We start from the raw sequence: 14002 nt of genomic DNA, 5'->3' as shown, positions 1-14002 counted from the left end.
ATATAAAAACAAAAACAAAATGTTTCCATCTTTTGAACAGTAAGCTGATCCTCACTGTGTGATGTTTCTCTGTGTGTGTGTGTGTGTGTGTGTGTGTGTGTGTTGTGGGGGGGGGGGGGGTGCATCACTCTGACTGCATAAAAAAATGAAATAAAATCACTGTTATTATTTTTAATAACATTTTCTTTTCATTTGTTCCCATGGCGATTGATTGTTTACAGTAAACATGACGTCATAATGCTGCTTCTGATTCCCTGCTTCCACAGATGTTTTGTGACTCTTCTCCTTTGTACCATTTGCAATTAATCTCTTTCAATGATCTCAAAACGACATGGTTTTATTCTCCAGGAGAGGCGGCTCCATCTGAACCCGCCGAAAGGATGCGCTCCATTTGGGCCGCTCCCAGTGCTGCCTGCTGCTGCGACCAGAACCAGGACCTCCGCTGCTGCCCTCCAGCTGCATCAGTTGGGCTCGGGGGAACAAGGCCGACCTGGTGAACAGGTGCACGCGGGGACTTGAAGCCTGCGCTGCGTGCGTGCGTCGTGCTGAAAGATTCGGAAGATGAGGGGTTAAACGGCTCTGCGCGCGAGGCGGTGGGTTGGAGGCTGGGCTCACAGCAGCTCAGCAGAACCGGCAGACCTGCAGCGAAACCGCGGATGCCGAACAGCACAGCAGGCAGGGCGGAGCGGAGGGACCGGTCCAACTGAGGGGGGGGGGGGGGGGGGGGGGTTAAAGGAGGAGATGGAGAACCCGGCGGAGAGCCCGAGCAGGGCGGCGGAGTACCTGCAGGAGCTGAACAGGATCATCGACACCCAGCAGGCTCTGCTGGAGAAGCAGAGGGTTCGGATCGAGGAGCTGGAGCTCCAGCTCACGGAGCTGAGCGAGCAGAACGCCCGTCTGAAGGAGCAGCACCAGAGGCACCTGGACACCTGCACCACCCAGCAGGGGGGCCCCAGCATGCTGGGGGCCATCCAGGAGAACCAGGCGCAGCAAAAGTAAGTTACGCACCGCCCGGTTCTGCTGCAGGGATCAGAACCTGCTTTCACCGTTAGATTATTGCAGGGTTGCATGAATAATCGGCCTGTGTGACTCCCTGGTTCTAACGGGGGCCAGCAGGGGCCAGTGCTCCTGGTCCCCGGACTGAAAACATGCTCTACAGATCTGACAGATAATCAAGTCAGTTTCTCTTGAAATGCGTGTATTTGCCTTTGAACATCTAACCAAGGAAAAATGAAGTTATTCCAGGAGCAGAAGTCACTCAGATCCTCATCACTCAGATTCAGCCTTTGGAGTGAAATATTAAAACCATGGATAATTAGGATTTATGCTGAAAGAAGTTGATTCATCCCTTGGATCAGTTCTAATAGAATTTAGAATCTAATAGAATAGAATTTAAGATCCTCCTTCTCACATATAAAGCCTTAAATGGCCAAGCTCCATCTGATATCAGAGATCTGATTGTTCCTTATGTTCCTAACAGAGTACTTCGCTCTCAATCTGCAGGTTTACTAGTGGTTCCTAGAACTTCTAAAAGTAGAATGGGAGGCAGATCTTTTAGTTCTCAGGCTCCTCTCCTGTGGAACCAACTACCAGTTTTAGTCCGTGAGGCAGACACCCTGTCTACTTTTAAGGCTAGGCTTAAAACTTTCCTTTCTGATAAAGCTTCTAGTTAGAGTGGCTCAGGTTATCCTGAGCTATCTCTATAGTTCTGCTGCTATAGGCTTAGACTGCTGGAGGACATAGGGACCCCTTTTTCATCATTCTGCTTCATTCTATCTCTATTCTCCCACGGGTCTTCCTGGTTCGTTTGTCAGCGTTCAGGTTTGATGTTCTGTTGAATATTTTTCCGACTCAGACTGATTCTGCTGATGGCGGGCAGCATGGACCTGGGAACCAATGGGTGAGCCGTGTTCCTGTTTCTCAGAACCACAGTTCAGGCAGCTGCTGTCAGAATGATCTGGAGGTGCCTTAGATCTCATTTTAATCACATGAAAGACGAGTCAGAGATAATATCTCAACAATCTCTGATATGTCACAACTCCTTAAAAGGATAAAACAGATTTTAAAATGACCTTAACGTTAGATTACACATTTTTATTCAGATTAAAAACTATTTAAACTGAACTCAAACAGGATGGGATATATACAAAGTTATAAGATTATATTAAACAAATATTATATATTTATATCGTTCATTATTATTATTATTCAGTATTTTAAAGGATTGCCCTCTGATAATGATTATTATCTATAGAGAAAAAAATGTTGTAATATCATCTTTTACCAAAGAGAGTAAAGTTCTTAAGTTTTTATGAATTTTATATTAATTTTCATCAAATTTTTGTCATTGTCAAGACTTTTTGCTAAATCGTAGTGAATGTTAAATTTATCTTGTGATTAACTCAAGTTTTTTTGCCTTTATCAGTTTGTCTAAAGTTCTTTCAAAACACTTTTACAGTTCATCAGATCATCCAGTCAGATTGATTCAAAGTTTTCTATCTAAGGAAGACCAGCTGATTGCATCGACTCATTGACTCTTCAGCAATCCCTCACACTAAGCATGCTTGTAGCGACAGTGAAGAGGAAAAACTCCCTTTGAACAGGAAGAAACCTCCAGCAGAACCAGGCTCAGTGTGAGCGGCCATCTGCTGAGGCCCACTGGGGTTCAAGGAGACAGAAGCAAGGTTTAATTCCAGCAACGTTAAAAGCCTTTGGTACATATCCCTGTAACAGAGATAGATTAATCTCATCTAAAATGGAGGAGGAGATCAAAGGGAATACCTCCTTAAATAACCTGGTTGGAACTGGATCTAACATCCAAGTTGAAGGCTTAGATGAAGACAATAGTTTTGCTAACTCTGAAAGTTCAACTGGATCAAAGCAGTCTAAACCTGGTTCAGAATCGATGACTACCTCAGATGCTGCCCCACCCTCCAGAGACAAACCAATTGGGGATAGAGGAGTGCTAATGATCTTCTTTTTAATAAGATCAATCTTATTTATAAAGAATCCCATCATTTAATGAGAAATATGCTGCTCTTGCTTTACAAAGGGTCCTCTTATACAGCAGTAAACTATTTTTCCAGGCTAGGTAGGATTCTCGTAGGCCTGTGGAGCGAGTTGCCTCATTTATGCTCACATAATCCTCTTGCTGCAGCCAGGTTTCTGTAAGGCAGCATAAATCAATGTGATTAACTAGCAGACTTTTAGAGGAAAAAGATCTTATGTTAAACAGACCGCATTTAATTGTTTTACAATCTTCCCCAATTGGGAGTTATTTTAATTTTAATGAGATTGTCATGATTTACTCCCTTGGGAATATTAGCTAATTTATTAGATTTTGGTCGTGGGCAAGACACTGTCTGGATGGAGTAAAGAGTGGGTAACAGTAGAGAAGCTGCAGAGATGTGCGTTAAACTACAACTCTGCTTCCTGGTCTGCACCCTGGGTGGTCAGGGTTTTGGAGGACTAATAAATGTGGCCAGATTCCTAGAAAGAAGAGCTGCACCATCCAAAGTGGGATGGATGCCGTCTCTCCGAATCAGACCAGGCTTTCCCCAAAAGGATTGCCAATTATTAATGTAGCCCACGTTGTTTTCAGGACACCACCTAGACAACCAGCGGTTGAATGACGACATGCGGCTAAACATGTCATCACTGGTCAGATCAGGGAGGGGACCATAGAAAATTACGGAGTCCGACATTTTTTTGGCAAACTTACACACCGAAGCAACACTCATTTTAGTGACCTCCGATCGGCGTAACCGGGTGTCATTACCACCAGCGTGAATAACAATCTTACTGTATTTAACCTTATCCTTAGCCAGTAGTTTCAAGTAGGATTTGCAAACATTTGACTATGGTCCCTGGTGTCTCTAATGCCATGTTTCTGACTATGGAGCTGCCAATCACCAGAGTGGGCTTCTCACTGGGTGTGTCACTGAGTGGGGAAAACCGGTTAGAAACGTGAACGGGTTAGTGGTGACCAGTGGGCAGAGATCCACGACTACGCTTTCTGCGTACAGTTACCCAATCGCCTGGCTGCTCAGGCACTGCTGGAGGACAGCTACGTGGGGGGCCTACTTTAACTCCTGGATGTTCAACAGCCTGAAGCCTGGATTCTAACTCGGACACCCTTACCACCAAAGCTACAAAAATACTACACTTATTACACATCCCATTATCACTAAAGGAGGCAGAGGAATAACTGAACATCTGACACAGAGAGCAGGAGGAAAGTTTATAATAAGTGCCTCATAACCGAGTTAAAGAACTGGATTCTAAAATCATCTATCAAAAAAAAATCCACTAAGCTTTTCTCCAACTGGATTATGATGCTGCCTTTCACAGCAACATGGCAGTAATAAGAAAAAAGACAGGCTGATTAGAAGAGATAAGAGTGAATAGCAGTCCTTGTGGTTGGATCTGATGAGAGGATGATTACTAGAGAACTGAGTTAATATCTACAGATGCCACTGAGGTCATTAAGATATTTAAACCTTCTGATCCCCAGAAAACATCTGATTTATGCTTAACAGCTGAATTTATCTGTGTTTGCAGGAGTGTGAGGTCATCCGCTGCTATATTTATCATTCTGTGGCCTCTGAGTCATGGTGACGCTGCCTGATGAAGCACCATGGAACTGCAAACTAATTAGGCAGAAGGTTGACCTGCCTCCCATCCTTATCGGATGGGAGGCAGGTCAACCTTCCATAAGGTGGGTCGGTCAGAACATCCCGCTAACGTCCAGATAGCACAGATAGCGCAGCTTTGGTTGTCTTTCCAAAGATTTCAGTCAGATGTCAGCAAAAAGCTGTTTTTAGCTGTAGAGCTTCATAATTGCCTCTTTCCAAATCTGCGGATGAAGAAGACGTGATTCTGTCAAACACCTGCAGCTTCTTCAGCACCTATTTACTTACTTCCAACATTCTGCCTCCTGCAGCTGCAACCTCCTCTCCCCAAACACGGAGAGCAGAGCTGCTTTGTAGGTGAGGAGGGTCTGGATAATGAGTCATGTTCTGGTTCTGGGTTTTACTTCAGCAGCCGCCAAATCGTTGTGACTCATCGCTGATGGAAGCTGGAGTCGGAACTGATTCCTACGGGTCGGGTTCTGCTGGGGTTCTGATCCGAGTCTGATAAACCCAAAGGCAAAGAAAGAAGCTGGACGAACACGTCAGCTGTGTTTTTGGATTTTTTCAGAAGGTAAAAAAAAATACAAGAAGTGATCCGATTGGACAACTCTACAACAACTAAATGATGACATCATCACATCAGGGGCTGATTACAGCCTCACATTTAGAGCAAATTAAAGTTAAATTTAATGAGAGAGAACCTTCGGTTCCTCACATCCCCTCCATTTAGATCTAGATCAGTCAGAAGTTACATAGAGTCTGGCTTTTTCTAAAGCTCATCAACATAGATGGTTAGGGAGGTCAGAACCAGCATGGTGTGAATGTTTGGATTAATAAAGAAAAGCTGTGAAATGCTGCTTTTTTTTCTGAATGATTCGATTCTTTTGATTCAGACTCGTGGAAAGCAGCTTTCAATGAGTCTGATTCCTTCTTCACAGTGAAGCAGGACGTTTCCTCTGCCTTTGGGACATATGAACATCCTCAGGTTTAGGAATATGGCTGCATGTTTCTGTCATTCCGCTACGCTGTGCAGCACGGCTGCCAGGAAATGTTCTGACGTCAGGATGACCCTCCGGTTCCCGAAGCTTTGACATCTGCTCACAGATGTCCAGCCTGTACGGTGGGATTTAATCCCTCATGTTGCTTCCAGCGGGGGACCAGCTGCTGGGGCCTGAACCGCCATGAACTCCTAAGCCTGGGCCAGCGGTGTGATCCATGGGAGGGGATCATGGCGGCACAGCGGCTGCGGTTATCTAATCCTTTAGCTGTCATCAGAAAAACACATCCTGCTAGAAAAGATGCTTAGAATCAGAAATCTGTGGTTTATGCAGTTATTTATATCCAGGAATAATTCCTGCCAGAGAAAAAAAAGGGGCGGGGCCTAAAGGATTCTAATGCTCTAAAAGCTGAGTGATGTTCGAACCACAACGACTCAGAGAAAAAAAACCAATGATGGGATGGCAGTGGATTACAAGAGTAACTAGTTAGAGTTACTACTTACTTCTCACAGAAAGCAACTAGGAGATCCAACTAGTTAGTAGGCAGATAAACCTTTTATTATCTAAAATGTTAGTGAATTTGGAAACTTTATCATTAAACTTTAAATACAACTGCGAGTTCAGACAAAAATATAAGATATTGATTATTAATAAAGTAGGAAAATAACTGATTTCCTAATTGAAAGGACCAACTATCTGAAAAAAGCTAAGCAATCTGCACCAGTTTGGTGATTCTGATGGGGAGAATTAGGCCTGACACTCGTAATGATAATTAAGCTAAAGTTACGACCAGCATGGAAGAAAACTCTAGTGGTAAGTAGCCAGTTTTATATCACTGGCTGAGCTTAATGTGGTTCCTAGTAAATCATGTCATTTCCGGAAATAAACCCGTTTGCTAACTCTGTTTGGGGTTATTAAACATGCTACGAAGTTGCTCCGCAGTTCAGGGAGCGATAGAAAGGTGATGCTCGTTTATTTAAATCAGGGGGAGATGCCTTCTGTGAGGAGACGGGAAGCCTGGCTGGCTCAGAGGCTGGCAGCTCCCGTTCACTGCCTTCTGTTTTCACCGAGGCAGGCAGAGATAGAATGTCCCAGGCGAAGGTAGACGAATGTCACCACGAACTTACCAGGTTCATTGTTTACAGAATCGACAAGAGAATCGATAAGGAATCGAGAAGCGTTGCTGGCGCCATTTTTGTTGTTTTGTATAATTCTCACATGATTTGAAAAAGCCGGGTGATTTCCCGCCAGATTGTTCAATTCAATTCAGTTTATTTATATAGCGCCAAATTCCCAACACGTCTTCTCAAGGCACTTTACAGTTCAACCAGATCATACAGTGAACCTCTCCTGTCCGATCAGCAAACTAAAGACTCAGCATGCAAACATAGTTAGGTAAATACCTGCTGAGATGATCAGGAGGCTTTTTCTTTTCTTATTATCTTGGAGCTAAAATATATTGATCCCTCCTGGTGAGATCTCTGATATCAGATGGAGCTTGGCCATTTAAGGCTTTATATGTGAGAAGGAGGATTTTAAATTCTATTCTGGATTTAACAGGAAGCCAATGAAGAGAAGCCAGGATAGGAGAGATATGATCTCTCTTTTTAATTTTCATTAGAACTCTGGCTGCAGCATTTTGGATCAGCTGAAGGCTTTTAACTACAGTTTTTGGACTTCCTGATAGTAAAGAATTACAATAGTCCAGCCTTGAAGTAACAAATGCATGGACTAGTTTCTCAGCATCACCCTACTTTACTGGCCTGTTAGTACTACTACTTCTACTAATACTCACAAAAACTACTGTTGCCTTGCATTATTAGATTTTATTATTATTATTTTATAATACTTTATTTTATTTTTACTATGCACAAACTGACGATCAAATACTTTGACATCAAAACATTCAGGTTTATTACCTGCATGATTTCAATCAGTTGTCTCCTGAAACAAACCTGATTTTGAATTCAAATACAAACATAGAGACATTTATCTCCTCAGAAATCAAAAACATTCCTAATAGCATAAACGGATGATATGAAACTATAGCCAGATATACTCAGAAACACAGAAACAACAAAGGGAAATATATACGGTGTGTTTTTACAGATGTTTCAGCTCTTAGACAGGAGGCGAAGCATCTTCCTTTCATCTCCCTCTTCAGCTTTCTGGTCTGTTTCTCATCAGTTGATCCACTGTAACCCTGGATGTCAATATTCAGTTTTCTGCAAGATCAAATAGATTTTTAGTAGGGATGCACGATATTGGGATTTTGGCCGATATCTGATATGCCGATATTTTCAAACTCATGTAGCTGATAACCGATATCGATACCGATGTTAAAGCTGGACAAAAATAAGTAGTCATTGAAAATAGCAGTTTTGTTATCCATTTCTGACACTTTGAAAAATAATATACTCAAATATATTTTCATATGCTGATATCAAATTGATTTTTAAAAACGCGGTATCGATCTATTTTACTTTCAAAACCTCGTGAAATTTCATCGTTCTGTTACAAACTCTCGTGATATTTTGCAAATTCTTGTGAGATTTTGTTAGTAAAATAGATCGATACCGCGTCAATATATCAACATATAAAAATATGGCAACATTTCGTGAATTTTGGGGGGATTTCGTAGCATAACGATGACATATAGCAATATTTCATTAGTAAAAGAGATTGATATGGTGTTTTTAAATGGCAATATATCAGCATAGGAAGATATTGGGATATTTTAATGGATCAATATTTTTTCCCTCGTCTTTAGAAGTTTTTAAGTCTGTAAAAAAGAAGTTTTTGAGGAAGAAGAAGAAGTAGTATTTTATTTTTTTTTTTTAGACTTTAGAAACTCAGAAGCTGATCAAATATCGGGTTAAATATCGGTGGGGTGGCCGATGTCCGATATTCAGTTTTAAGACCGATACCGATAGGGGGCCGATTATATCGTGCATCGCTAATTTTTAGTGCTGTATGGAGATGTAATACAGAGCCGATAAAAGTTGCTCAAATAATAAACGGAGCAGGGACAAATAAAATGAATATTATATTTGTCCACTGATCTTTATTTTATCTTTATTTTGTATTTTGCAAACATTGTTATGGTCAAATCGCTGAAATCGCCGGTCGGACTTGTTTATCTGGAAGTTTGAGGTTGTTTGAGGTAATTCAGCTCGTAGCTTTGCTTCAGCGCGGGATGCACTAACCATCACCTCATAAAGGCTGACTACATTTTAAACATGTTTGATTTTCATTCCAAATCAGGAAGGCTAATCTCTCCTTGGTACTCCCACTTGTGCATTGCACCATTCAGGAACACAATGAGGCAGGAACTGAGACCAATCTTAAAAATACTCGCAAGACGTACAGTACCTGCCTTAAAGGGGAACACCAGTTTTTTTTACATTGAGCCCTTGATATTATGTTATTCCATCATGTTCTACTCACCCATATGAGTTTTGTGTCATTTGGAGCCGTTCTGAAGATATTCCGTTAGGTTATATCCAAGGAACGTCTTCCTATGGGCAACGACTTGAAGGCACGAATTAAACTGTTCATCATTTATTCTTTATGGTACGCCAGCATTCAGAACATGGAGGCAAATCACTGTCCCTCAGACATCCGCGGTTATACAGTATTTGTATTTTTTAAAAACAAAGCGGTGCGTGTATGACGTCATCCGCACGTCGGACTGGAGTTGTGCCAGACAGCCCGGGCCACAGACGGCTACGCCCTACCCCTTCTATTCATTCTAGCTAATCTGAATCGTTCAATTCCATTTGGAGAGCGAGATCATCTGTGGTAGTAGCACTAGACATCTTCCAGGCATGTGAAGAAAACTAGAAGCAGTTCAGCGGACAGGATGAATGAACGGTAGCCGGCGCGCGCGGATGACACAAAATGACACAAAACTCGTATGGGTGAGTAGAACATAATGTAATAACGTAAAATCAAGGGCCCAATGTAATAAAAACAGCTTTCCCTTTAAGCAGAAGCAGCTCTAACTGGTTCTGGCAGGTCAAAGGAATCTCCACGGGTCTGGGGAACACATAGGTCCAAGATGTCAGCCCTGTTTCTGACGCATCCTGGGTTCTGTGGTTCTCCTGAACTGGTGCAGTAATTTTCATCATTTCCTCTCGTTATTTGCATTGGTTGGACTCAGTATGGAGCCAGAAGTCCAATCTGCTCAGGCAGCCATGAGCAGAATCAAAGTACTTTTTCAGTAATGATCTCTGTGCACTTTTTGAGGCAACCCGGCACATTCTCTACTCTCTTTGCTGCAGGCAATGAGTAAACGTGTGTGTTTGGATAGTGATGGAAAGGCTAAAAGCGTGTGTGACTCGTATGCACAGAACCAGCTGCCCCCCCGCCTGTGATTGATATTGCAGCTCATTATTTGTGCCATTTCATCCAAGGCTTCCAGGGAAAGCATCAAGCTGGGACTGTCTATCTAAGCTGTCTGTCTATGCGTACCAGTGTTGATTTCGTCAGCTTTTTTCATTTAGTCGTACTCTTAGTCACAATGACTACAATCAGTTTTCATTTTCATTTTACTCAGCACATTAACAGGAACAACATGCTTTTTTAAACATATAAATCACACTGTACGGAATAAAAATTCTTCACACACAGCTTCTCTTTTTCTCTATGTAGTTTATATAACACTGTGCAGAATAGAACTTCACACACTGATTCTCTTTTTAACATATATCCCACTGCACACATTGAACTTTTTGTCGGCTTGTTTCATCATATCCACAAAGTCTTCATCCTCAATGGTCCTTGCAGGCAGACCAGAACGCCCAATCCACTCTGCCGTTGAGTTCTCCAGGGCTTTCTGCTCTTTGGAGTTAGGTTTGTATGGTGGGGGGCTCCCAACATCTCTGCAGCAGACTTCCCTTCCTTCCCCAACCTCTGATCTGGCTGTGGTGTCACTGTGTCTAGTTGGGAGGAAGAAATGTAAACGATTAATATCCAGAGTATCAGTAGAATATCTTTCTTCTATGACAGAGAGACAGACAGATACAGGCAGAGGAAGACACACTCACACAGCGACATGTAAGCGCAGCTGCGCACACATATACATTCACATGCATGCGGCCGTGCGCGCACACACACCCGTTCCCACTACTACAGACCCACCCGTTTTTTACCTTCTTCCATATGGCAGCATGTTGGTACCTCAGATAACTGGCTCCTGCCATGTTGAAGCCGCAGACTCTTTGGTGGCGTCCTTCCTCCTGTGTTTCCCTTTGCGTTGTAGATGAAATGGCTCCATACATCCAGGCGTTGTTTAACAAACCGCACACCGGTATCCACAATGACTGCAAAGTTGAGCTATGAGTATAAACCCTCTGCTGTTACTGACTGAGCGGAGCGAGGGACTGTGGGACAGGCGCCATGTAGGGACAAACAGCGCAACAACGCGAAATCTTCTATGAAGCTCAAGAACCACTTATATTAATAATTACAAATTAATCATAAACAATTACATTTCTTAATGCCCATTCGTCAATGGATCGTAAATTTCATCTGTCTTAGTCTCGTTGACGAAATTTTTATTTTTATTTTTGTCATATTTTTATTTTCTGGAAACAATTTTTGTGCATTTTAGTCTCTTCATCGTCATGGGAAAAAGGGGCGTTGACGAAATATTTCCGTTATCCTGGTTGACAAAATTAACACTGGTGGATACCCCCCTAACTTAACCCTAACCCACAATAGGGGCCTGAGAGAGTTTTGGGCCAGGGGGGGGCAATAAACTGCCTTTTTTGAAAAATTTTGGGGGCTAACTAAAGGTCACAGGTTAAAGGGCCAACCATCGTGACCCTTATGCCCGGCACAGCCGTTGACCTTTGACCTCCAGAGAACGTCACACAGGGCCTGTGGGCTCAGATCGGTGACCTGGAGCATTTTAAATAGGAAAATATACAATATAAGCTCAGCTGGCCTCCAACTTTGTAAAACCACACCCCGTAGTGAAACCCACACATGCGTTTCCCAATCCTCTGAGATAACCAGCTTTCAACTTCAACTTTTAAATAGGAAAGATTAAAGGGGAACGTAGGTGGGCATTTAAAATTCAACATTAGACTGCATTTACACACTGGGATCCACACACTGCGCCTCCAGAACCAGCAGAGCAAGTGGAGCTCCTCTCCCCAGAGACGGAGCACTCTGGGCCCGCATCAACTTCCATGGAGCAGCCCCAGGTTCTCCAGAACCCACATCATGTCCCACTTACCACCCGTTTTTGCCCACCTCAGCCCACACTGGCAAGCTCTAAAAACCCAATAGTGACCCCATATGTCCAACTTTGGACCCCTTTGGCCCACCTCACCCCCTGTCAAACGCTCTGAAAACGCTGTAAAAGCACTTAATACACCCATCTGGCCCTCTTTGGTCCCCTTTGGCCCACCTCACCGCACCACAGGCACTGAAACGGTTAAAAAACACAAAATTGACCCAAAAGTCCCTCTTCGGACCCCAAAACCAAAGGCAAGACTGCCACCCAGTGGGGGGTGCTCTGTATTGTAGAGGACCCCAAAAGGCCCACTTGGAACCCCTTTGGCACTGTTTGAGTAATACCGGACTGGCCCAAGTTGCTCTCCCTGCCATTTGGGGCCCAAACGGGACCCCAAATGGCAACCCCTCGGATAATGAAGGGGACACTTAGGGCACTTTTGGTGAGGCCCCTAACCAATGCATACTCCCCTAACTTAACCCTAACCAGTGCATACCCCCCTAACTTAACCCAATTCACAACACATGTCATCTCAAGGAACTTTCCAGTTCACCAGATCATCCAGTCAGATTGATTCAAAGTTTTCTATCTAAGGAAAACCAGCTGATTGCATCGACTCATTGACTCTTCAGCAATCCCTCACACTAAGCATGCTTGTAGCGACAGTGGAGAGGAAAAACTCCCTTTGAACAGGAAGAAACCTCCAGCAGAACCAGGCTCAGTGTGAGCAGCCATCTGCTGAGGCCCACTGGGGTTCAAGGAGACAGAAGCAGACATAGAAAAAGAAGCATAGATACAAAAGGCAACTGTCAACTAGCTCCACAGGCGGCCCCGTCCAGGAAACACAGCCAGGCAGGCAGACGAGCTCCGAGCCAGCTCCCATGTCAAAAAAAACGCAGTGATGCTGGTTAAGATTCTCAGTCATGCAGGTCATAGTCAATCCAAAGAATTTAAAAACAACAACTAACAAAAACCTTCCTTCCTTCCTTCCTTCCTTCCTTCCTTCCTTCCTTCCTTCCTTCCTTCCTTCCTTCCTTCCTTCCTTCCTTCCTTCCTTCCTTCCTTCCTTCCTTCCTTCCTTCCTTCCTTCCTTCCTATCAGCTGTGATGCTCATGACCTCCTCATCGATGGACCTTCTCAGGGGGACCTCCTCAGGGAAGGACCTCCTCAGGGGGACCTCCTCAGGGACGGACCTCCTGATGGACCATGTCTCTTGCTGATTCTGTTGTCTAATGAAAGGATGATATTTTTTTCTCTGTGCTTGTTTTTCAGAAGACTCGCCTCGTTGCCTTCTCACATCTCTGAGATCCACCAGAACCTTTTTGCCCCCCTGTGTGGAAGTTACCCCTGCCACAAATGGAAGTCCTTTGGGTAAATGAAGAAAGATATTTTTAGAGTCAATGCCACTGTAGTCTGTTTGGTTAAAACCGCAAACTTTTCCTGGATTAATGTGACAGACCGGGCATGCTTTGGTGGTGCAGTGGTAATAAAAACGAGCCACTAGTGCTGTAAAAACTCCCCCCCAAAAAATGTGACAGAGCATCAGTCTAAGACTGAAGGATAATTAATGGTGGTTTAAGAAGACTGTGTAGTTATTCAATCCTTCTCTACTCGATAAGAAGTCAAATTATAACACCGAAATCCCACATCCTCCGTAACCGCCCCGCTCTGTTCCAGACTGCCTTTTCAAGGCAAAGACTCATCCTCCACAGTTCTTCGTCTTGCTCCGCTCCAACATCTCAGAGCTCCAGCAGAACTGATGTGCTATATTATTATTATAAAATTCATAGGAGCAAAACATGCGGAAATGAACGTCTAATTTAATCTAACATCATTAAATCTCCCCATCAGCATCACTTACACGTTTCTGCCCAAACAATATTTTTCTGTTGTGGATCTTTGTAATAGAGGATAATTAGGATCATATAACATTGGTTTGTTCTCTATCTCCAAACTCAGCATCTCTTCAGCGCCTTGGAAGCTGCTGTGATTGGATTTGATGAAACTTTTAAGCCTCTCGTATAAAATAAATATTTTGATGGAGATGAGATATCTGCTTCCTGGTCTGTTGAAGGACCAATAGTTTGCATCCAATAATTTTAATAAATGGTCTTAGTTTTTGGGAAGCG

General features: G+C 43.3%; 1 protein-coding gene across 2 annotated transcripts in view; it reads left to right on the top strand.

The window, feature by feature from the left end:
- The first annotated feature begins 735 nt into the window (after positions 1 to 735).
- Positions 736 to 14002, top strand: part of iqsec1b (IQ motif and Sec7 domain ArfGEF 1b) — a 90808-nt gene continuing 77541 nt past the window's right edge. For both annotated transcript variants that reach the window (XM_038308750.1, XM_038308753.1), the window contains exons 1-2: positions 736 to 995; positions 13146 to 13244. In XM_038308750.1, the coding sequence (XP_038164678.1) occupies positions 742 to 995; positions 13146 to 13244 (353 nt within the window). In that variant the 5' untranslated portion in view covers positions 736 to 741. The remainder of the gene's footprint in view (positions 996 to 13145; positions 13245 to 14002) is intronic.

Source organism: Cyprinodon tularosa, unplaced genomic scaffold, assembly GCF_016077235.1.
Source record: "Cyprinodon tularosa strain WSP-4 unplaced genomic scaffold, ASM1607723v1 ctg647, whole genome shotgun sequence".
Classification (NCBI taxonomy): domain Eukaryota; kingdom Metazoa; phylum Chordata; class Actinopteri; order Cyprinodontiformes; family Cyprinodontidae; genus Cyprinodon; species Cyprinodon tularosa.
The sequence above is the reverse complement of the archived record's forward strand: the minus strand, read 5'-3'. Positions and strand labels throughout refer to the sequence as shown.